Source organism: Pipra filicauda, unplaced genomic scaffold, assembly GCF_003945595.2.
Source record: "Pipra filicauda isolate LSUMZ 115617 unplaced genomic scaffold, ASM394559v2 scaffold74_size2892960_pilon, whole genome shotgun sequence".
NCBI lineage: Eukaryota > Metazoa > Chordata > Aves > Passeriformes > Pipridae > Pipra > Pipra filicauda.
Window position 1 is genome coordinate 1,585,764 of NW_024104920.1, and position 26,017 is coordinate 1,611,780.

General features: G+C 38.2%; 1 protein-coding gene across 2 annotated transcripts in view; it reads right to left on the reverse strand.

Annotated features, from left to right (window-relative positions):
* BMPR2 (bone morphogenetic protein receptor type 2) overlaps window positions 1–26,017 on the reverse strand; it is a 108,579-nt gene that overhangs the window by 24,359 nt on the left and 58,203 nt on the right. For both annotated transcript variants that reach the window (XM_039389632.1, XM_027731565.2), the window contains exons 4-5: window positions 2,505–2,615; window positions 1,973–2,064 (exon numbers count right to left, since the gene is read on the reverse strand). In XM_039389632.1, the coding sequence (XP_039245566.1) occupies window positions 1,973–2,064; window positions 2,505–2,615 (203 nt within the window). The remainder of the gene's footprint in view (window positions 1–1,972; window positions 2,065–2,504; window positions 2,616–26,017) is intronic.

Here is a 26,017-nt window from a genome sequence, read left to right on the forward strand (position 1 = left end):
CACAAAATTTGTATGCCAACTTTTATACTGATTTGCACTATAAAAATAGTGAAGATAGTAAATACTTTGTGGTGAAAACCAGAATTAGAATGCTGTCATAAAAGCTATTTTGGAGCTGGAAAACTCAGCACAGGCCAGTGTGGGTCTTACTAAATTGAACTATAGTCTGAAGAGCCAGTAAATATATAATAAATAATCTATTCAGCAATTTTATATACAGAATCAATAAAATACACTTCTATTGTGATGTTAATTCTTTTATTAAACTTTTGCCTACTAAACATTTATAGCTTTTATGTGATCAATTTTATTTCACTCCAGAGATCACAGACATCAAGGTAAACATTTTAGGTTTAGGACAGTCTATAAGCTGAGCTTTTTAGGTTAGTAATAACAAAATACACATTTAGAGTGCAAAATAGATACCAAAAGAGGTAAACAGGTTTTAACAGAAGGGAACAATTAATTCCTGGCTACCTGTGAATCTTTATTCTAGCCCCCACTATGCTAGACAGTCTTCACAGAATGGCCTTTCCCATCTCCATGGCAACTGAAGAAGAAAGATGCAATCTCTGCCCTAAACCAAAATGCAGCACCACCTTCAGGAAAAGTCCTAATTTCTAAAGCTCAAAAGATTTTAACTACTTAAGAATTTAAGCACCTATTGAATTAAAATATTTTTCAGGAATACCTATACATGGAACTGTAAGGATTTCATGAACCATCTTTTTACTTTCTAAATTTAAATACTTTTTAAATACTTCTTACAAATGAAGCAGGAATGGAAAACAGAACAGATAACAAAAGTAATGTTTCTAAAAATGATAAAACTGTCTGATAGGAAAGTTTTCAACATGAAAGTATTATCTAAGGGAGAGACTTTTCGTTTCTCAGTCCTTTCATGTCAGCGGATTGCAAAGCAGCAGCAAGTCACTTCCAGGTACAAACCCAGAACATGTTCTACCCACAGAGAGTCAAAAGGCAAGCACAGATTAAGACATTTGTCCTGCAACACCCTATGACTGGGGGTGAGGAGTCAGTTCCTTCAGATACAAGAAACAGGACAGAAGACCCCACAGTAGATCTCTCTACCAATGCAGTCACTGCTTTCTGCAAGAGACTGCATATCAGTACAAGTACTCTCATGTGGGGCTTTGCACACTTCTACAAACACACATTGTTAAACTCTTGTAAACTCTGCCTCAAATACTTTTTTGTTGGCAGAAGGCACTGAAGCTTCTTTGCTGATTAGTCTGTTGTCACCATTAGCACAGCCCACACTGCATGTCTGCAGTCTGCATCTCTAGGTGTGGTTTCTACCGGGAAAAAGAAGAAAGTACCACTCTCTGCATCTCAGCCATTCTACTCATTTATTTCTGGTTAAGAGTTTTTTAAAATTCCATATGTTCTATCAAGCATTTCAACTGGAAGCACAGCATTTTGCAGTTTTGTGATGATACATCTAACACCAAGCCGAGTACAGTGTTCTGGTTGGCCTCTAGTTGCCATGGAGATAGATCATACCCCACAGTGAAGAATGACTATACATAAATGCACCACTACTGAAATATACTGCCCTATCTACAGTACATTCAATATTCCAATAATGTTACTGAAGAATTCCAAATGACTACAGTACGATACTGTACTCAGAGCAAGTGGTGTCAAGCAAAAAGATGGATCTTTTGATGCAAGGCTGAAATACAGCACATTCCAATTACCTCCCAGTGTTTCTCTTTTGTTCTTGAGGCAGAACATGTTCTAGCTAATTCCAACAATATTGCTAACAAAATCAGACAAAATAATATAACTGCAGGAACCCTTTTTTTCTTTTTATTTCTTCTTTAAACTGTGAAGAAAACATTACAGGAGCACTGATACATTCATTTCTGTAACTATACCTGAAAGATGATATGACCACAAGTGTTATATCGAAAAAAAATTAAGATTAAAAACTGAGTTGAACATTTACCTCCAACAACTTTAGATTATCCAGATCCAATGAGGGCTCTGATGCTGCTGCCTCCATCATGTTCATACTGTGCAAACCTTGTTTACGATCTCCTGGGGAAGAGGGTGAGAAGCAAATCAGATAGTTTCCTTTTTGACATGCTCCAAATGAAAATAATACAACTTACCTGGGACTTGGCAGAAATACATATTGTAGGCAAGGACATAACAAGTACTACATATACTACAGATATCTGCTAAAACTCAAAGTCACTGGCAATAACTATAAAGCATGTTCACCACCTCACTTAAGCTGTGTTGAGCAGATGATTTGTGGAAGAAAAATGAGTCCCAAAATGCCAGCTTGGACAAATCATAAATCCCTCTGAACTGTTATGAAAAGGATATCACCATAAAGTGTCAGAGAGGAGAAAGGGGAGCATTATGTACAAGCATATAATAGGGACTGGGAGAACAGAAGACAAGTATAACTTTGAGAAATAGCCAAAAGAACAACTGAAAAACACAAAATCAAAAAGACTGTCAATCCCTACCTGCAAGCATCCTGTATCCAAAGAACAGAGCAACAATCAAAACAGCCAGTACAGACACAGATGCCAGGGCAATAACAATAGTCTCATCTCGATGAAAAGAATGAGAAGAATCTGAAAGCAAACAAGATGAGGACTCTTTAATTGTAAATTCGAAAGAATCAACACTATAAACATGTAATTGTTATTACAACAGTGAGGGGGAAAAATGTACACTGTAAGACAATGCACTAAACTGTTTTTCCTCTCAAAATCTAGGGATGGCAAAAGAGCTGATAAAACACAGCTGAGCACATTCATCAACAGCTTTTCCCAGTCTTCCCTTGCCCTATACAGAGAGGCACCGACAGCAGAAAGTGAATTTTGATCTGGCAAAGTTCAGCCCAGCCATACAAGGCCAAGTTGATGCAGTCCTGCTCTGCTATCTGTGCCTTAACCCAGTTTCCTGTATGAATCAAGTTTGTAACCTTTACAAGGCTTTTTAATTGTTTTTCCCAGGATGAAAATCTTAAAAGAGTTTGCTAATTGTGCTGCAAATGTGATGAATGCTGAATGTTTTGCATTCAAATATATACAACATACATAAGTCCACTTACGCAAATATTTCAAAATACGTTGGGGTTTTGATTTATGTCAGTGCTCAGCTAATTTTTTGCATAATTCTCACTCCTCAATTCACAAAAAGACAGAGGTATCTCCACTGACTATAGCAGAGTATTAGAAAACCTGAAAAAATAAAACACTCAACAAAATTAAATAATTATTTTTTATTGAGCCTTTTTTGAAATAGCATTTGATTTGTTGTCAAAATGTATCTTGCTTTTTCAGGTTTGGGGTTTTTTGGGTTTGTGGTTTTTTTCCCCTCAGTGGGGAAAAAAGATTTCATAAAAAGATTTGTTAGCATCTTGAACAGTGAGTGAGCTTAATGCTTCCCCCCATGTCAGACCCCAGTCTGGCTTTTTGCAGACACACAAAAATCCAGCCCCTTTAATATAATAATTTATTAGTGCAGATACTCTTCTGATGTTAGAATCACTGGAATGTGGCCCTACAAGACCTCATTTACTTTGGCTTCAAAGCCAAGTTTGGGAACTATGTTTAAACTTGTCTTATATATTGCAAAAAGTACTCCTTAAAAGACTGTAATGAGACCTAACTATGCTAAAACCACAAAATACAAAATGCACTCAAGACTTAAACACTGGATAAATTTTTAGGTGAGACTGAAATACAATTTATCCCAGTCTACACTAGCTGAATAAACCGAGAACTTCCCTTTTCTTGTATTGCGTTTAAAAGAAATTAAACATGATTCACTTATTCAAACGCCCAGTGTTGACAGACACAAGAGAACTAGATAAGAAGAGAAAGCAAATTTAAAAGAAAACAACTTCCATTCTTACATAACCATAATGCCAAGGGAAAATAATAAAAAGCTGGTAAAAACAGAATACCAGAGAGATTTTCAGCTGTGACAGAAGTATGTGAAAAATCACCTATCAAAACCAACATGCAGCTCATATCTGATACACCATCTAAATAAAAGGAGCTTGTGATAATCACAACACCATCAAATTTAAATTTGTTCTGTCAAAAGAAATACCATCACTACTGGTTTTGGTTCACTAAGAAAGTAAGTTATCACCACAGTGCACTGTAACGTGGAACAAGAGCTCTGACTTCCACTGCAAGGGGACTAAAAGATTCACATTACAACTGTCACCTAAATTATGAATTCAAAGCATACACATACATATATATTAAAAAACACAACATCATAAAGGAAACTGTTGCATCATACAAAGCTTTATGAAACATTACACAAATATAAGAAGCTGAGTAACTGCTAGCAGGGAAATGGTAATTTTGACTTTCCTATTTTTATGAATGGAATTTACATGTTATTGGGTTATCTTTTAAAATATATATTAAATGTGGCAGGTTTTGCATCAGTTCAAGACAGTGCCTAGCGTGTACTAAGAAGATGCAGGTTGTGAGAGACTGACCTTTTTCTATAATCTCAGCTGTATTTCCTTTGACCACACAACTAGAGCACAGCCATTTGCAACCTTCCCATTGCCAAGTAACCAGTAATCATTTCCACCACTGTTTGCCAAATGGTATCTGATGCCTGAGTTTGCTTGCTCTGCTTTAGTTTTTTGTACAATCAAAGGGTTAACAACATGCCTCCATCAGGAGGGCCCTCCTCTAGCCTGGAATGGGATTTTGCTGCTCCTCCAGTCCTAGCATAGCCCAGGGCAAGGGCATCCCGAGCAACAGGTTCTTCAGCAGCTCTGGCTGCCTTGGCACACCTCCCATAGAAGCCTGTGAATGGTGGCATTATGCAGGCTGAAGAGATACTAGAAAATCTCTAGATAAAAATGTTTTGTGCCCACCAGCAATAGAAAAACATACAAAGAAAACTGATCTTGCTTTCTCCTTCCTTGCTGTACTATCCCCTCTGCGGGATTTTTCTCTTTAGTGGGTAGCTGTGCAGTCATCAGGTAACCTCAAAGAATCTCCCTGGCCTTCAAGAGAAAAGAATATTTCTTTTTTTTTAAGCAGAGTTGTTTCTTAATGAATCTTAGATTGGCTAATCTTGAACTAATTTTCAATTCTTATAAATATTGTAAAATAACATTGTCAACATTCCAACAGCCAAGTCAGTCCTACAGTGCGAGTTACTACTGTCAGGTTGTTGAACAACCTTTATAAATTTAAGAATAACTACAAATTTCTTAGTAAGTGTAAATGAACATCTCAATGGAATGGTAAGATGCAATATGAGTGAGTAAAACACTGCATGTGACAGCCAGTCATTTCCCAGCAAGGACAGTTTTACTATCTTTTGCTTGTAAATCTACATAAAGAGAAAAGGAGAAAAAAACCCCATAATGACAAAAAGCCCAGACAGATCCCAAACCCCCACAAACGTGTTATTTCTATTCACCCTTATCTGCTCTGTACGACAATAACTTTTGTAACGCTGTCAGATTATCAATCTTTCTTAAATAGAACAAAAAGGCTATGCCACTTATCTGCTCAGCTTTAAAACCTTCCAAAGCTTAAAAAAACTCTCATTAACTCACTAATTTTATCAATCCATCTTTTTTCTTTGGTTATATGTCATCTTCACTCTTTTACACCATACTTACTTTTAAACACCTAGATAAGAAGCCAAAGCCAGAAAGGACCTCTCAAGGCATTTGCAGGGTTTACATTTCCTCTTTTATCTACTTCTAAGTAATTAATACATATTTTATATATACATATGCACAAAAGTCATATTTCTCTTGGTATTATTTGGAGATGCATTTTAACTAAGTCACCAAAAGACACATCAGTGTGGGTCAATAAAAGTAATCACTGACCTTTAAGCAAGGCACTGCTGAAACAAGGATATAAAATCTATAGAAGCTTCCTTTCATGCTTTCTTCCATGAATTTACAGCCCTGGCTGAAACAACCACGATTTCTTACAATTAGAACATTCAGTATGAAAGTTTATTTGATATTAAATCTCCTATCAACAGTTCCAGATGCATTACAGTCCAGAAACAAATTTTTCTGAAGTAAGACTTTCTTGGTCTGAAACTGTTAACAATCAGTGGACTCTGCTTTTATTATTTACAATGCCTGGACACCTGCCATACAGCTTCTGTATTTTTTCACCATGTCACTGTATAAACTCACTTTAAACATTCATAACAACCACTCAAGAATCTCATTTTAGTTTTCGGAATCATCATCAATATTTGGGCTTTTCTTTAGTGACAAATAGGAAATGAATTAAAAATAAATTGTCCAACACTGGCTTCAAATCTCAGACTGGAAGTGCTGGTATCTCAGTATTATTCCTAAACTAACGTCTAACATAAAAAAGCTAATGGCATGATGAGCAGAATTAGCTGCAGACTCTAGAAAATCCAATGATTAAGGAGTTGACTGTGGAGACAAATTCTACCTACACTTGCACACAGAAGATATTGGCAGAGCTTCCTCAGGTTACGTTACTGTAACTCAAAGCAAGGTTAGTGCAGTGCTTCTTTCACTGCTAAGTACAGGTGAGGTTTTTATTTCCAGCTTCAACTTAGGCTCCCTGATCTAGTCAAAATCTGCCACAACAAAAAATTAAAACCAAGAGAAACCACTGGAAGGCCCTAAACACCTTAACAGTCAATATCTTGTCCCAGTTGGATGGGATAGGAGAGCACAGTTCCCAGGGCTACCGACTCTACAAGCAACAGTACGAAGAAACCATTTAGAAGACAACCCAGCACATACACTCTTCTATCTTGAAACATTTTGCCAGTAATTCTGATAGCAGTCAGCATTTTACTGAAGTCCACCAATCCCATCACAAACAAATATGAGAGCAAACAGCATAAGTATTTTTTTTCCTTTTCTTTTTTAAATCAGAAAAAGAAACAAATCATTACTCCTTAACAGAGACAACCTCCTCCTGGCTGGGGAGCAGCTGGTAACCAACAAGCCACCATTCCCAGAAGCATCCTGACCTCATCATCAAGCAAGAGCTTATTTTTGGGCTCCAAAAACCCAAGTATAACATCCCTTGTGTATGGAGAGAATTTTGTCAAAGGTACACACAAATAATTGGGAATGTATTTCAGAGCACACCGTGAAGGGGAATGCTTCTAGCACTCGGTTAGATGTGAGTCATCTGGCTGAACCCAGCCCTGCACGTGGGACACTCCCTGCAGGCACTTCTACACATTAGGCATTTCTCTCTCTTTTCTCAGGCATCACTGCCATAATAGTTTCCAAGCACTTATACAGTATCTTTGATAAACTAAGTTTTTAAAATTAAGCTTCTATATTGCTGCACATGGAGACTGTTCAACTGCTGCCTTCCTAGCCTTCTCCAGGAATGACACAGAATGAAGAATATTAACAGTGCTAATGGCATCAGGAAGAACAGTGTTTTTCCTTCAAATTAACTCGTCCACCCTAAACGCAAGCTTGTAATATTAATTAATGCAAAAGTATTCCAATCTGTGCCTATGCTTGAAAAAGCTTCTTTTATTTCTTTGTAATTTAACTTTCAAAAATTAAAGCCTCTTTTTTATGCTTCCTGTTTCCATACTTTAAAATTAGCATTTATCCTATGATGAAAGAACATTCTGAGAAAACAGACAAAACCAGGTAACAGCAGCCAATGGCAAAAGAGTCTGTAAATATACGGAACTCCTTTCTGGGAGCCAGAGAGGGGATGTGTGACTCTTCTAGCTTCTTTTCCCATCAGCAAATACTGTAAAACCTGCAGACAACCATCCCCTCAGTTCCCCCACACCCCCCATATATCTTCCCTCCCTCGCCAGTCTGGGTAAAGCACCAACTAACTCACCACCACCAGCATTACTGCGTCAGTTCAAGCACTGACGTCCATGCTGTGAAGGTAAAATATTCCAGCCTGGCTGACAAACTGTGAGGAGCCCATGCACAGTTTTTGTATTTCCTACTTCACTGTTCAGCACATTGTTGCTCTGATACTAGCACTGAAATCAGAACGTATGAAGAGAACAGAAAATGAGGAGAAGGAAGGGTAGTCTCCTCCTCATAACAGCTGCCAAGCTGTCCAGAAAAGTTCTCTCTGCTGCTACACCAAAGCTTTTACATCGTGATGGCCAAAGAGCTCCCTGGGACACTACAGAGATCACTGTTAGGATGATACATCTTAAGACAGCCACGAGAAAAGGCAGCAAGTGTTAACCAAGTTGAAAAACTAGGAATCCCAAGGGGAAAAATTTGACTGTGTAATTAAAGGCTGTATCCCAACATAAACACACAAAAGGATATGGCCTTGAAACTGTGCAAGCAATGACATTGTTTCCTTCTAATATTTAAACATTTGAATATGAAACCTTAGGCTTCAGAATGTTGTTTCAAAGCTATATATTTACATGGTGGTGATCATATAATAAAGGACATTTGCACATAAATTTCCACCAGATCTCTATATTGCTATTAAAGCTTTTTATTCCACTTTCAGAAATCTGCCTACTCTTCATGTAAATGACTCACAGCTGTGTATCTGTCACACAGTAGTAAATAATTCTAGAAAATATATGTGTGTATTTAAGTTTAGAGAAGCATTGTATAAAAACATTTTAGAGAAACATACAATTATTCTATATAATTAAAATCAGTTTTGAAAATAACTACCTATGTTCCAACAGAATTTGTGGTAGCTGTGTATCAGAAACCAAGTGGTCTTACAGCTGATATGTACCAAAATACTAATGTTTATTTAATTTGCCAAATCACAAGTAAGTAGCAGTGTTAGTCTCGAACAAGCAAGGAAAACACCATCCTTTAACCTTCACAGCACAACAGTAACATCTGATTTTTCCAAACAACTGCAGCTGTATGGACTCTGATCAAAGCCAGCAAGATTACACAGAGACTCAAAGATCTGCCCATACAGATCTGCCCATACAGATCACTTTAAAAAGAAGCAGAGTCTTCACGCCATTCTACAACTATTTCTTTGATGTGATAGATTCAATATGTTCATTGCCAATCTGTTGCAGAAGTTGCTCTTCCATTAAGGAATCCTGATGATACTGAGGATGAGATCAGAGGGATGAGGAGAAGCTTATGGTTCAGTCACCAACGCAGCATGAGATGGAAGGCTGCAGTGTGGGGGCAATGTGGCCTTCAGCTGCAGATGACTGCAAATATGCTCTGCAGATCAGAAAAGAGACCTTTCAAGAGTATTTAATTCATTTTGATTTTAAAGTCACATTGCTTTTCACAGTGGCCCTGCATGACTTTCATGACAGTGGTAAGATCGTGGTCCTTTGAAAAAACATACATTTAGCAATCTTTTCCAAAGGCCCACAGATCTCAATCACAATCTGTTTGTCTGTTTTGTCTACACAAAGCTTATATTAAACATGTTCTAGGAATCCTCTACAACATGTAGAATATGCATCCCTAACTGCATTCTAGCAGCACATTCCAACCAAACCAAAACACTTAATCAGGTCTTTTTCTCTCTTCTTTTCTGCACAGTAATCAACGTTTCTTTCCAAACAACTGACTACTGCCTCATTTCTGAACCTCTGTCCTGCAGCAAGAGAGTTCAGTCTTCATCACATTAGAGCAACTGACAAGAAAGCCTCCAATATAAACACTATACCAAAATGACTCCGACTATTTTATGTAAATCCAGAATTTATTCAGCACGGGGAAGAAAATGTGAAAGAAAAAAAATAAGCTGATAACTTGTAACAAAAAACTATGTTGGTAGGCTAACAGTATCTGAAAAGATACCAAAAGATATCTTAAAAGATAGTGTCTACAAAAATATCATGGGCACAGATCAGACTATCATATAATTCAAGAATCCCATCACATGGCCTTCTACACCAATTTAACTAAATGCATTTAAATCTACATTTTAGTTAAGCTGGAACTACAAGGTTGGAATACCTTAAAAGTTGTGTTCTACAGTCCTTTACAATGAAATCCAGCAGGAGCTATTGCCAGTTTTCCATTAAACCTCTGCATTGTTAAGAAGGATGAAAAGAACAAAGATAGCATTTCCTAAACATCTTTATTCCTTAAACATCTTTATCTAACCTTTGACAAGTGCATGTTTTAAAACAGCTATTATCCTAATTCTGATTTATGAGCCTGTGCATGAGAAATAAGGCTGCATCCTTCTGTAAGTACTTGACAAATAATTAATAAAATTAAAATCCATGCCCAAATTTTGTAACAGAATTATAAAATGTAAGTATCCGATGCCTATCAACGTGACCACCTTCAGTACTTTAACCAAAGTTAAGGTAATGAACACTATTTCACATGGAATTCTTGAAGGCACTTGAAGGCACAATGAAGTCAGCAAGATAACTTCTATGGAAGAGGACTGAGCACTTGTGCTCATGTAGATGAAAAACACAACGGGAACTGCGTATTTTGTGGGAGATGGTGCAACATTCTTTAACAGAATAATCCTGCCAACCAGTAACTCTAAGGCAATTTTCATTCATAATTGAAAATGGATGTTTTCCCCAGACTTAAGAGAAATCTCTGGTTTTAGTCTACTGGCTTGGATGAAACAGAAAATCTGCACTTGCTTCCAATCATTCCAATATTTGAAGAAAAGATTTAAACAGTCACCAATATGCTTCCACTTTGCACTTAGCATCATCATATTTTATACTTTTTATATAAAATCCTATATACTTATTGTCATGGGGTGTCCTTTGTGACACATCTTTTCATGTTTTTCTCCACATCAGGAGAGCTAAAATTTTAATCCATTTTTCACGTAATCGCATCACTGTGTGGAACCTGGACTGTAAGAAAGCACCAGTCTCTCGTGAGACTTGCAGTAACATCACAACCTGGCAACCATGCACCACAGATCCCATCTGCCTCCTCACTGAGTGCCTGAAAACATCATGCAGCTTGGGCTGTAAAATTTATTTCCCATAACATGCTCCAGAGAAATCCCGCTACAGCTAGAAGTCAGTCATTCGTGATGGCAGCGTTTCAGTGGGCAGATCTCTTTCAAAAATCTGCTGCTGGAAAATGCAATTTGTACTTGAGCTTTGTGTTGAAGAAGAGGGCTCCCTCGCTGTCCCTGAGTCAAGGCAGTCCAAGAGGTGTAATCCTTTCCAGCATCTCTGTCCTCCTCTGGCAAACTGGCTGCCCCCAAGCACCCAGTCTGGAGCCAGGCTGTGGGGATTAGATTGGCCTTTTTTGTTCATTTTGAATACTGAAGGTTGTACTGATACATGAAACTTAAAAATGAAGCATGAGTGGTAATTTCTTGGCAGGGAAGTGGGTTATGCAATCCCTACCTGTTCTTTCTTTGATGACTAGATACAAAGAGGTGAATTAGCAGCTTGTCACATTTGTACAGAAGGAATTCACAAGTTCGTAAAAACCCAACAAAACTTCCTGTTCTGCCTTTTCTCCTGTGAGTTCAGGGATCTTCAGTGTTATTTCTAACACTATTGAATAGACCCTCATAATCATGATGTATGTAGAATAAATAGCAATTCAATCACAGAACTAAATTTAGATTATTTTCTCTGAAATTCCCTATATATCAATAAATATTTGATTACTAGAGAGATAAGAGAAATACCTCGCTTCCATAGGCAAACTACTTTTGAGTGCACCTCAACCTTGCCTTCAAGTGTAACTGAAAGCTTATTTGAGCACTTAACCACATACTGGGGACATCTTCCATACTGAAATAAAACAGTCAGAGAAATGTTTTTAATAAAAAGGCTGAGAACAACCTTTCCATTATTCCCTTATATTAATCTTGGACCAACAGGACTTACTGCTTATCAAACCGAACAGCAGCTTTACCATAATGGCACACTTCCAGCTTCTGTAAAACACTGGATCAAAAAATACATATGCTGCAATGGAAAAAAATGAGCACTTTGGAGAGCCTCCTTAAAGACATCTGAAGTTCTTTTAAATTCAACAGGATCAATGGCTGCATATTTCATGTTTGTAACGTTCCCAGGCGCTAAAAATAGAGCCCAAAAAATTACATCAAAACACTGAAACGCCTATTTTTGTATGGGTAAGCAAGCAACCAACCCCCCTCATCTTTCAGAAAAGGCAGCTCTGATCCCATGCGCCCACATATTCCAAGTCTACGAGAGCGCTGGAGCCCAGGAACGCTGTTCACCAGTCGGCCGTGCTCCCCTCGCTCCCACAAAGCCAGGTCCCCCCCTTGCCAGCCATTTGCTCAGTGGGAAGGCTGAGCCAAGCCCAGGCAGTGTGGGATGTCTGGGCCTGTCCCAGCAGGTCCTTGCTGGGTGCACCCTGGAGGAACGGCGGGTGCCTGTTTACGGGCAGCGAGGCCGATGCTGCTCCTGCCCACTGCCAGCTCTGCACTCCCCTCTGGTGTGGGCAGGGACAACGAGCACTCGCGTCCTCTCAATAACGCTGCACATCTCTGAGGTTCAGGAATACTCTTCTCCTGTCAACCTTAGCAACAGGCAACGAAGAATGAACTGATCTAATGGACACGATTGCACAGAGTGTTGATTTCAAAATCATTTCCCTAAGCATGCAGTGAAATCTGAATTATAGCAAAATTTTAGTCAGCCAACCTGTTTCAAGTGTAAACCCAAGATCAATACAAACAGGGTGAGAACAAGTTATGACAAAACCTTTCATTGCACTTTTGGTTTATGTCCTAGTACTTCAGATCTCATGCCCTAAATCAGCTTAATATTGTAATCCTCAACTGTAATCCTCAAGCGTAGCAAGTATTTTAGTACTAAACCTTAACTTTTCCTGCTTGTTTTAATTCAAGAACATTTTTTATACTTCCAGTACAACTCAGTATAGTGTACATTCTCATATGCAAAAGGGCTTGCAATTTTAAATTTGAAAGCCTGTGTTACAGATCTGTGAGTTAAATCTGTCTGATATGTTAGAAACATTCACAATTACTAAAGACTGTGTTTGTCTGGCTAATGCCAATTCAAATAATGCCTGTGGTACTCCAAAAGGTATGCATCTGCTCCAGCTCTTTCTATCATGGTTTAGGAGAGGGTCTAACATGACAGTACATGTCCCATTTTCCCATTAATCCTCCCTCATTCTCTTCTATTTTCCCCAGTCATCATCTGTATATGGACATATAATTTCTAACTTTTACCAGATTCTTTTTCTAGGACTTCAAAAATATTTTAAAAGTCTTCTGTAACTATAAGATAACAATAATGGTTACATTTCTCTACCATGTGTCCATGCTGGGAGCAGAGGAGGGCAGCGGAGCAGCTGAACCTCTCCTGTCTCCTGCTGAGAGGCCTTAGCAATGGCTCCTTCCCTCTGTCCTGTCCTTGCTTAAATAGAGATTCAGCTGCATTCCAGGCAGGAAGAACCTCTTCCTCAAAGATACTTCACAGGTACGAGATGCAGCGATTTGGAGACATCCTCGAGCAGAGCGAAATAAAGGACAGAAAAGGCTGTGGAAACCTGACAAGGCCAACAGAGACGAGAGGAGGCAGCAGGGCCAGCAATGGGCAGGGCAGAAGCTGAAACAGTGAGAATGGCCCAGAGAGGAGAAAGGCTTTAACCTCAGGAGGACCCCAGCAAAATCAATAGGCTCCACTGACACACAGCTTCTGTTTCCAAGGCACCAGCTGGAGCGACCTTCTTCAAACAGAAAACTGCATCCTGTATGAGGGCACACAAGTGCACGTCACATATGCATAAATGACCTTTCTTTTTTCCTAAAGGAAAGAAAAAATTTCCAGAACTTGAATTATAAAACAAAAAGAAACTCAGATTGTGTTTCTGGCTCTGCTACTGAATAGCCTGATCTTAGGTAAGTTACTTTGCCTCTTTGTGCTTCATGTTAGCTAGTTATATAATGGGAAAAACAGTACCTTCCCTAACTTCAAAGGTTATTCTGATTACTTTATAATAACACGAAGATGAAAAAGGCAATAATGATAAATAGTAATCCTTAGTTTGCACTTATGCAAAATCCTTCTACAGATCTAAGTACTTGATTTCAGATGAAATACAGACATCGTTTGATGTTCGTTTCTCGCAGCACAAGTGCCAGCTCAGGCATCCCTTGCCTCCTACTCCCAGGTGCCTGTTCCAGCCCAGCGGTGCCCGACAGCTGTGCTGTACAACCGCGGTTATGCCGAGCAGGGAGCTGGGTACGGAAGCCAACGGGGAGACCATGGGAAGGGAGGAAGGACCATATCTAAGGCAACATCCCTGCCAAAATAAATATACATCAATCAAGTACAAAGGCTGGTATCAAAGCTATCAATTCGTGTTACAGCTGACTTCACTTGTATAACACGTTCTGTCTGCCCTACAGTAACAAACTTGTTTCAAACCAGGAATAAATATTTCAACACAAATCTGAATAGGTCAGAGGAGACATTTCATAATCCTATGAAAGTGACTTGCTAATGATGTTGGAATCTGCATGATTGCTAGATTAATTTCACAGATTGAATAAAACTTTTACATAGTGAGTGATACGGCTTCTGTAACTTTTCTACTTTATACATACATTTCACATAATGAAAAATTTTCTGAAATCAATCCCTGAACCTGTCACAGCCCTGAGCATCGGTTTCAGCTGTTTTAATGACACTGTACAATTAAACCGTAAGTCTGAGACTGATATGCTCATAAGACACTTATTTACACAGATACTGTAGAAATTAGAATGGAAAAAGCAACCTTTTAAAATATTGAATACAAAGAAGTCTTCTGTCAATCCAATTAACTCAAATCCTGACTGTACCATGAAATCCTGTTAAATGAAAGGCAAAAACCTCAAGTCTCATTAAACAAGTAGAAACCTTTTTTTTGCGAAATAAAAAAATAAAGTTAAACTTGAAACTGACTTCTTCCTGACAGGTGTTCCTGCTCTAACCCATCACAAAATACATGCAGCCATAGCCGAGGTTTTCAAGTGGTTCTGCTGTTTTCCAACTGGACACCATCAAAGCATTTCTACACTTCAGTGAAGGCACTTAATATACACTTGTTTGGTTGCTCAAAATTTAAGACATCCTCAACCAAGCTCCATCAAAGTGAAAATGCGTAACCAGGACAAAAAATGAGAATTTATGACTGACGATTAACTTTTTGCTTTCGGCCTGAACTATGGTTTGGTGGTTGGTTGTTTTCTGCGGTTTTTTTGCATGTTTTCCTTGCTTATTCCTTCTAACAACTGACAGGTAATCACACCAGTTATGCCTCTGAGCAGGTACTGTCCTATTACTGTTTTAGACGGGAGTTCTGTTTCCCAATCTATCCTTTCAAAAAGGAAATCCAAGTGTTCTCTGAGTTCCATGATGTTTACAAAATACACTTTCTATTTTTCTTCCTTAACTTCCCTTTGCTTAAAGGTTTCAAATCCAGGAGAGGTCTGTCAGGAGCCCAGTTCACTGAAATAATATAGCAAGTTGTCAAGTACTTGAGCACATTTCTACCAAACAATCAAAACATAGTTACATTACAGCTGGAAGATGACGGCATTTGCAAGAACATATTTGCTTCTCAGAGGAAAAAGCCTTGCTGTTAACAGCACCTACCTGGTAACTGTTTCATTTTATAACCACCTAGAAGCCTGCCTTCTAATCTCATTTCAAGGGCTCCATCATACCACAAGCCAGCATTGTGCCAACAGCACTTTTGGGAATAAGACACTGCTACTGACATAACCCATTACAATGATTACAAATACATTAAGGCAGTGAAGAAATTCATGTCATACTTCTGTCATCACTGTGGCCCTGGGTGTGCTAAGCTACTCATCAGGTTGTGCTTAAGCAGAAATTCTAAATTCCTAAAAAGTGGCAATTTTAATTCTTATACGGGTTGCTAGAAGAAACTCCGAATTTATCAGTTTATGTTCAAATATCAACTTATAAATTCACATGTAAAGTGTGCAGGCATAAAATGCACATATCTTTGATGAACATTTAGGTGACATATGACCTCAGCTAATTAAATACTTAGTGCTGTGCTCCCTCATATTATAGGAAACTTCTGTTCCACAGCAAGCACAGCATGATGACAGACAGACTCTTCCTAAATGTAGGACTGTGCTCACCTCCACTCCCTGCTCTGAGTAGCCTCCTACAGATTACACACTAGCTCAGTGTAGGATCAAGGTCAGCAGAGTTAGGAGAACCTGTTCAGACTGATATCTTTAGTACCTTATTTCACTTGGTTTATTCTGGAATATCTAGTGAAATTAAGGATTCACAATTTATGAGTCTTCCCCCATTAGCAATATTTAATTATTATTGTTTTCATAGCAGGTATCTAACACTCCAAGACTATTATGAAAATTTTCTCCCCACAGCAGAGCTTGATGTTTTCAGTTTTAATTAAAATAACGTAAAAAAAAATCCTCCATGAAAAAAAAATCCGACTCGAAACAAAAAACCCCCAAAATTCCCGAAAACATTTAACTGTATAAAACCAGGAAAACTAATGTTAGCATACCTGAGCTATACACTGAAATCTTAAATTAGTTTAAAACCTTTTCCTTTATGCATCCTCTCCCACTGTTATTACTCACTAACTATCCTCTTAGTGCTGGACAGAAGCTGTCTCCTATCTAAGCCTCCAAAGCTGAGCAAGGTCAGCCCACACCTCCCTTGGCTCTCCCCCTGCGCCTGTAGGAGCAGTGCTGGCAGGAGCTCTGAGGGCTGGGAACAGCATCCCTCCCGGAGTGCCTGGCACAGCACTCGGAGATGTGTAATGCTTTTGGTTTACAGTCTGTGTTTATTCCACCCCCACACATTTCTAGTTTGCTCCGAAGATGCTATGAATGGCTCCACAGCTGGGAGTGTCTAACACAGGGGGTGTGCAGGGCTCTGCTCCCCCAAACCCACGTGTGGTGGGGGGCACGGCCCACCTTCCCCTGCACAGGTAACAAGTGCACCATCCATCTGCTAACAGTGCTGATAAAGGCAGAGGAACTCAGATTACTCTTCAGAGTCATTAAAATACTTTTCAAACAACAGCTCGAGTATCTTCTGTATGTTCATCTATTACTGATTCCTGTGGCTTTACATGCTTTATTTTGCAGTAAGTTTTCACCAAGTGTTCTCTGCTTTCCCACAGCATTGTGGAGCAGCAGTGTCTGGACCTGCATTCAAAGGAAGAACATGGCTCTGTGTAATTCACTGTGGCTCAGACAGCATCATCCATTTTGCCTTACTCACTGCAATTTTATCCTCAGAGAATAGAAATGGAGGAAAACAGAACAGCAGTTAGAATATAACCAATTTGTATTTGCTGCAGTTTGGATGTCTACCTGTCACGAGTTCATGTTGGTGTGAATGTGGGTACTTTCTCCGTGCCTGTGGGTTATTTTGTCTGTTTTTTCTGCTGGGGGGTGGTTTTGGGTTTTGCTTCTTTTTGAAGTTTTTGTGTGTGTGTTGTTTCAGTTTTAGTTTTTTTAAACAGTAAAACCTCCCAGGTCAAAAGAATACACGTATAAAAATTGTGTTTGTGTTTTACAACATTTGTACTAATTCATTGGGGTTTAAAATTCTATTTGTGCATCCCACATTGCTACTTTTAGAGTGAGTTAATGCTTTAATAGGAGAAAGAGAACTATGACCAAGCAACAGTGATCTCAGTGGTTCCATACAGGTGGTCCAGTTGTCTAGAGCACATATTACTTGGGTATTCCTTCAGACAAACACATCCAGATTGACAGACAGGGCTCTGAACCATCACTCAAAGATAAATAGAAATATTTTTATTTGGCATAGAAAAAAAAATCACTTTCACTTCAACAGCTCCAACACACTTCTTTCCCAACACACAGTATTACAAAAGTGAGAAGTGTTTTTATACAGGAGGCAAGGATACCTTACACTCCTGCTCAAAGTATATATAGTTTTGAAGTCAATATGAATGTCTGAAAAGGGAATTTTTTGCTAGTCTCAGACTAGCAGTTTCTAAATGAGCCTCACGCCGCCAGTCTAAAGGAAGGCAAAAATCCAGGCCAAAGTCAAAAGCTGTCTAATATCACTCATAGAGATTTCACAAACTTTTAGGAGATAATTGGCCTAATGCCAAGAAACATATATGCAGTATTTTGTAGGCTCAACCTTTAAAACAAATGCACAAAACTGTAGTGCTTAAACACTGAATCCACCTCACTGAAACCTTCAAAGGAATTTAAAAGAGCTGGATCACAATCTCCTATCTCTCTGCAACTCGGTATTGATGTCTTAGAAAACGTCCTTCCTCAGACTTCTCAGAAAATATCAGATCTACCTTTCTACTCTAAAAGAAGAGAAAAAATGCTAAGGTTCCATAAAAAAAAAAAAAAAGAAAAGCTAAGGCAATAGAAAGTCTTCACGCTTCTCTCAGTATCTTTCCTTGCCCTTAGAGATTGAATTCTTAACTTCTCCCCTCTAGACACAGCTATACAGCTAATGTTTAGAAGTGTACTACACAAATAAACTGAAATAAGGTAAAACTCGGTAAGTCAGATTTTAAGACTAATTAATATATTGATTTCTTTCAAATTAATAAATGTGTTACAGAATAAACATCTTAGTATCCCCAAAATAAAACACTGATAAACAAACCAGACTTCTGAGAAAGAAATGTATAGACTATCTACATGAATCTGATGATGTTTGGTTTTTAGAAAGATCAACATCTATTCTGATATTGAAAACATGGAAGCTAAAAAACAACAATAAAAAACCCGCAGATTTCTAACAGCTGACATGAAAAAATCAGACTTCCTATCACAAAATTCAGTCCTAATGAGAACTGCAACAGGGAAAGTCTCTGTCACACAAAAACAGACACAACACTCAGTCTCCCAACTCCTATGCTTACGTATTAGTGTCCATAGCAACACCGCACCATTCATTTTATTTATTAAATACAAAACAGCAAAAATAATACTGGTGAATGGTATACATCAACAGCTATTTCAATACGTAAGGAAGGAACATTCCCAAACCTACCATGGAAGAACAACAAAACTGCAATGTGACTGGGAAGAGTAACACCACAAAATACCCAGATAAAATGAAAAGACACATAGAAATACTATACAGAAGTAGTTGTGGATTGAGGAACTCTACTCTTTATACTTCATATTAGTCTCCTTAAAACTTTTTCACAAATTCCCCTCACCCTAATCTGCCCTACTAGCAATAGTAAGCTTTCTTGGTTACACAACCAACACAAATGTAAATAGGTTTTTGGTATCGACTTGAATCCCTACTTTGCAAAGAAGTACAATTACATTCATGGGAATCTTCACCAAGATTTTAGTGAATATACTTTCATCATGTCTCCCATTTGGACAGCAACAATAGCAGTTATTCCATCCTGGAAGTGATAGCTTTGAAACACCTGCAGTTGGTGCATAATCAGGGGGTCTGACCAGGAGCACACTGACGTGATGCTTTCCTGTGTGTGTGGGTTCCCCTGGATCCTCTGCGAACTCCTTGTTTTTCAAGCACACGGGTTCTGTTACCCAGAAAGCCAAAAGGTCACCTCAGGCGACTCCAAAACAGCCCTGACAGCTCAATTCTTCAGAACTAATGGAGATGTGTATAGCCAGGATGACACAGACCCCAGCTACGAAACTTCACATTCAGCATTCAAGAGTTAGTCACAAGTTTACAATCCAAACAACTGAGGCACGCACCTGCATCTGCCATTCACTTGATTAATACAAAGAACATTAGCCTTCCTTTGTAAGGGAAACTAATTTAAAACCCTCATCCCCAGTATCCACCAACAAGCAGATACTTTGTCTAATACAATGGAGGGAAAGGACAAACTATAGCTTCTATCCAGTACAGCTCCTAACCCTTTTTACACTCCCAACAGAAGATGCTCCAACAGCACAGTTGTTGAAAGAAATCAAATCACATAAAGAACAGTCACTTAGTGCATACAGACAAAGATAAGCACAGACAGTCCCGAGTTCAGGCTCTGACTACAGAGCCTGCAAGCCAGATCCAACCAGGCATGGTGCTGCCCTGCAGCTTTTGCTCCCTGGCTTGGGGGGAATGTGACTCTCTCTGCTCACTGCCTGCTCTGCACCAGCCTCTGCAGGAGCCACCTGACAGCTAACCTACATAATTCTCGCTCTTTAAATGCTTTGTTTAAAAGTAATTCCTCAAGTGTCCTTAGAAACAACTTACCACACTGTTAAAAAACAAATGTTTTATTTACTTACAGCTCCTAGGATTGTGCCAGATTGAAGTATCATTAGCATTTTACCTCCAGAGAGCATCCTCTCTGAGGATGCACAATATGCTACATCATAAAGAAAGCAGCCAGGAATCAATGTTAAGTATCGTATTGGATTTTCTGGATCACAATGTTTTTCAGATAAACAAAAAAAAATTTATCAAAAATGCTCAATAAGGAACTGTGATTAATGACCAACTGTAAAGAGCCAAGATATTTTAATAGTCTGTCTGGACTTTCAGTCTCCTCTGAGGAGGCTGGGTCCCATTGTGCTGAGCTATAGATGCAACTCAGGTATCACTGCAAAGCAGTCGGGCTAATGGGCTGTTTTAAGGGTATGTCAAGTGCCAAAAACCTAAAGCTTTCTTTATAAATTGTATCTGTTCTAAAATCAAGGGGGTAAAATGCATTCAACAAAACCACGATACAGGATTAGATTTTTGTCAGCAAACTTAGCACACAGGACAGAAACAAGAGAGGCTTATGGAAAAAGTCTAATTAAGAAGCAAGAAAAATACATGAAAGGTTTTCCATGATCTAAACACCATTCTGCACAGATGAGCCTAATAGCACTGAACAGCAAATAACACTTAACAGCTCCAGTCCCACGTCTGCCTCTTACTATGTCAGTAGTCTGTGGACAAAGACTGCTACTGTACTGGCCATGAGGTGAGGATTTATTAGTAGTAGCTGGCAACACCTACCAGTGCTTTATAACCAAACTTTGCAGAGCTCTCGTTCCTTTTAACTCCATTCATTTCAGAATTGCTAAGGAAATCCAGAGTAGAGCCATGCTAAAAATCAAATACGAGGAATGCTCCTTGGGTAACATCACAGGACAAAGGGGGTTACGAGAAACAGTGTTCTCAGCAAGCCCAGCAGCTCCAGCCTGCCCAGGGAGATACAACTGCAGCATTTTGAAGCTAATGCCCTCTGTCAGGAGCTGCAGCCGGGGAGCAGCCTGTGCACAGCCATTTCTGCCACTTCAGCTCACCACAAGGAGCCTTGAGCATGACAAGACAGGGAAAGCAGGACGTCAACAAAGCCGGTGAGGAAATAAACGTTGTTTGGAAAAGCACAGGGACATAGACAAGTATAACATCCACAAAACATAAATAGCATTTTAATTTTGCTTGTCAATGACTTGAGCGTAAAGTATCTTGGCTAACTCACTCAGTATACTGTGCTGAGTTACCTAAACAAATTCACAAGTCTTTAAAGTGGTGTAGCTTCCACAGTGCTGTAGTTTTAACTCTCTCTGAAGTGTTAAAAGCTACAGCACCCAGTCTTGAAATTTTTGGGGAATAGATATTAGAAGCCTATTACTACTACTACACCATCAGAAAGCCTGTTGATCTATAGTTGTTGATAATGTCACCCAAATGTGCACTGATATGTCAATCTGCCTTCCAGAGAGCTCCTATCTACTTCTCAAATTATTTGTGTTGTTAAATAGCACTGTAGAGTTTGTTTAGAATAATGTTGATGTTGTATACATGTATTACACATTGCATATTGCAGCATCTAAATAAAGACATAAAAAGTACAGCATCCTTGTCCGTTCTCCATTTTGCCTTGAGATGGGGCAAAACAATTCCTTTCCGCTCCCTTTTTCATTTACAGTTCAGTTTTCCCCCAATGCATTGTTTGATGCAAAGAGTATTGTTGTTAGGAGTCTCATCTGCTTTTACCTTGGGTGTACAAGGCATTCACAATAAAGCCTCAATGTACACTGTCACAAAAGATATCTACTAACTATGACATTGAATTTATTATACCACAACATAAAAAAGTCTGACAATACTCAACGTTCCCCGTAAATGGAAAAAATATATTTACTATATTTGTATTACCCAAAGATATTTGCAGTTCTTTAAACTGTGCATAAAACATAAGCAACTAATTTCCAGTCAAGATGCAAATTAGCACCTCAAGAACTGCACATGATAAAAGAACTGTGAATCACCTATTTACAGACATCAGTTAGCTTAAAATGTACATTTTCACTATTACTGAAGGTGTCAAAAAACAGCGATTGCATTTCAAAAAATTTGTTTCCCTTCTTCATTTTAGACCTTAACTGTGAATAAAAGAGTTGCTGTGCAGTACTAGAAATACACAGGACACTTCGAAGATGACAGAGATGAAGATCAGACAGTTATATCAAATGAATAAGCCACAAGTTATCCTCACATCTACTTCAAGAATAGAGACCTCTGAAAGAAAGTACAAATATAGCTCTAGCTCTTCACAAACATACTATATTGCAACGTCAAGATAAAGACAAAAATGCCACCTTGCATTCAAAAAGCTTTTTTTTTTAGATGTCAGTAGATTTTAAAAAGAACTTTGCAAATTCCTTGTTCTCAGACCTATGGGTCATAACACAGTACTAATTCTTGCTGGCACAGCCCTGTGGTGACCTGGTACAGTTCTCCTAGTTCAACAAAGCAATAGGGAACATACTCATAAAAGGAAAAAAAAAGAAGAAAAAAAAATGGAGGGGGGTTGGAGCTTTTTTTTTTGTAAAAACAATATTTGAAATGTTTCTCCTTTTTCAAATAAACATGTTTGCTCTTCTAACACAGCTTTCAGCATTTTACGGGTTTGGTGCATAACAGAAATTTAAAAACATTTTCAAAATATTTCAATGCCAGAGCAAGTAAAACACTCCAATTTCATCTTCCTGATTAAATGCTTCTGTAAGAGAAAAAATTTACACGTACAGTTTTCTAAGGAGGCTTTGCCTTCACAGCTAATATTTCATATTCAGACTCCAATTTCACATCAAAGCTTTACTTTTAAATTCAGTAAAGATGCAAGTTTAATCTCGGGAGACTATGATGTCTCAGAAGTTAAAACAGTAAGTGCTGCTACCGACAATCTTTAAGAGATTTGGCTTTGATAGATTCATTTCTAACGGGAAACTGAAGTTACTCAACAAGCATTACCAGTTATCTTGGGAGATTTTTGGTACATTCCACTAATTCTATGGAAATTAAAGTTTTCACTTGAATTTCTAAAAAAATTGCTTTGATACTTTGCTTCCTGCAACAACTTTCACTTCTACTTTTTCTGCCCTCCGCTAATCCACAATACTATCACCTTTCCCTCAGCTGCAACCACACAAGACATAGCCTTAATTAGAATACGTTTCCAAAATGTTATCACTATGCACTTATAGCAATGTGCACCCTGTGTCACAGCCCTCTCCACAGTTAACTAATTTCCTGTAACCAAATAAACAGCAAAAAACAAACACTAAGCACCAAATTTCAGATGGAAAGGCAACTGAAGGTTCAAAACTTTGTCAACAGCTGGCTAAAATCCAAATATTTAATAATTATCCAGTATATTAAAAATTATTTTTAAAAAAACCCCTACTTTTTGTTTTCCCCCTCTCTTAGTTGCTCCACATACAATCTCTTTTAACAGAGACACATACTTAGAAATCTCCACACACATTCACATGTATCTCCTTTAGCAGTTCAGTATCTTCATTTTCTACAGTGCCCTAAAAAGTAACTTCCTTGAAGGCACAGTATCATTCTCTTGCATCAAATACTTAAATGTCTCAAAGTACACTTTTTTAAAGAGATATTAAGGCCCTTAATTACTGTCTTAATATTTCTTCCCCCCCTTATAACATAGTGAAGGTACATTAACGACATAAAATGCCTTATCTCTTCACTGACTTGACCAACTCCCTATCATTTCAAGGGTACAAGTTTTAAGCCTCGTGTAGATCAGTCCCAGCTCCATCTTTTAATGCCCAATATCTACCACCTTGCAGAGGTTTTTAATTTCCCCTTTACTATGTATCCAAATCACCTGAAAAAAAAAATTAGCGCACGCGAGGGAAAATGTGTTACAGAGTGTTTTCTTAGATTAAGCAGATCAGAACTGAAAGAGCAGCTTTAAACACCAGCTACAAAATTAGCTGATCAGATACTGCGACCCAGCTGAAGTAAATGCATTTCAATCATAAACTAATATCGGATGCTGCTCTCCGGAAAAAGCAGTTCAAGATAACAACTGAGAGTGAGCAGGGTTACAACTTTCCAAAATTAGCCTGACATGATCTAATTCAGCTCCAGAGGGAGTTAGATTGGGCCACGTGCCCACAGCAACATGAGTCCAACTGCTGCCTCACAAAAACAATAGTTAAATGAAAATTCTCTTATTACCACCATAATTAACCCGACCCAGTCACATATATTAGTAATTACTTTTTTTTTAATGGTAGCTTTCGTCCAAGTTTCCCCACAACTCTGTGTGCACTTAAAGATAGACTTCTACATACATATTTTATATACCTAGCAAGAAGGCTGGCAAGGAAAGGCAAGGATGTTCCACTGGAAAGATAAACCCACCTTTCAGTGTTCCAGAATAAAGAAATAACTTCCTTTGCTGTGTGAGGCAGTCTCTTTATATCCAAATCTCTGTGCTTTTACTGAATAAAAGCTTCCAAAAGCCTCTAAAAATTGCAGCCACCATTTGCTGTTGGTGAGAAGAATGCCCTACATAATTTTCAACAGTAAGTACCAGTAATGCTCGACTGTTGCTGCCAGGGATTTTTTCCATATATCATACAAAAATACATTCTTAACACTCAGTTGCTCTAACATTAATTTATTTGCAGAGCCAGGAATGCAGCCTTGAGGGAAAAAAAATAATTAGAAATTGTTTTGTTGCTTTCATCTTGATGTTATTTTAACGTGACTGTTTCATTACAGCAATATATCTATGACCAACGAGGGACATCATTAAGTCTTTAGCTACTTAAGTTCTATTTAACTGGCCATTATGAATGATTGAGGAACTAATGAATTTGTCTTCAAAACAGCCTCAGAATTTAGAAAGCATTTTGTAGACACAGGAGGCAGATATTTGGCAAGTCTCAAACTAAATATTTGACAAAGCCAAAGTAAACACGTCTCAAAACACTGACCCAGGAAGCCACAGTTGGCCCTCTTTAGGTAGGGTTAAGGGGTATATGAATATACTGGCTGAAGTTAAGACGGAAAATTTTTTGTCCATTTTTTGTGATTTAGCTAGGCAGAAGAAAGTATATTTTTCCCCAGAAGTGCAAGCTTAGCTTGAGGATAAGTGGTTGTTTCTGAACTTCTGCATTTCAGTAGCTCCAAACTCCACAACCAAATCTTGAGATTCAAAGTCACCACCCTGCTCCAACCACTGCTTCTCCCGGCATCAGGAAACAGCTACCTTAGTCTTTGCATTTTTAATACCTCCAGACTGTGGGTTCTAGACTATAACCCATCCTACAGCATTTGCAAAATTCTAGCTGGAGGGATTAGCAACCAACAACTACTCAAATCTGCCTGGATTATCTTGAAGATAGAAGGGAAAAATATTATGACTACTCAGATGTATGATAGTTTTAAATTACCAGCTGCACATTAAGAAGCAGTAAAGATTAAATTTAAGGCTTCCAGAACCTGTTTGTCCTTAATCTTATTTTTCATTTCTAATAAAACTTGTTACAAAACAGAATGGATAGCCTATATTTATTCCCTGATCAAATATGAACCAAAAAAACCCCCAAAAAACAAAAAAACCACGAAAAACAAAAAAAACATTCTACCAGATATGGTTGTGTGATAAATACATTTTGACATCCTAAAACCAACACTGACATTATCTTAAATATTACACTTAATTTCTATAACTGCTATATTTTATGACAATGCTAATTTGTTATATCTAACACATATTAAGGTCTTAACTTACTTTCATATCCTTGAATCATTTATA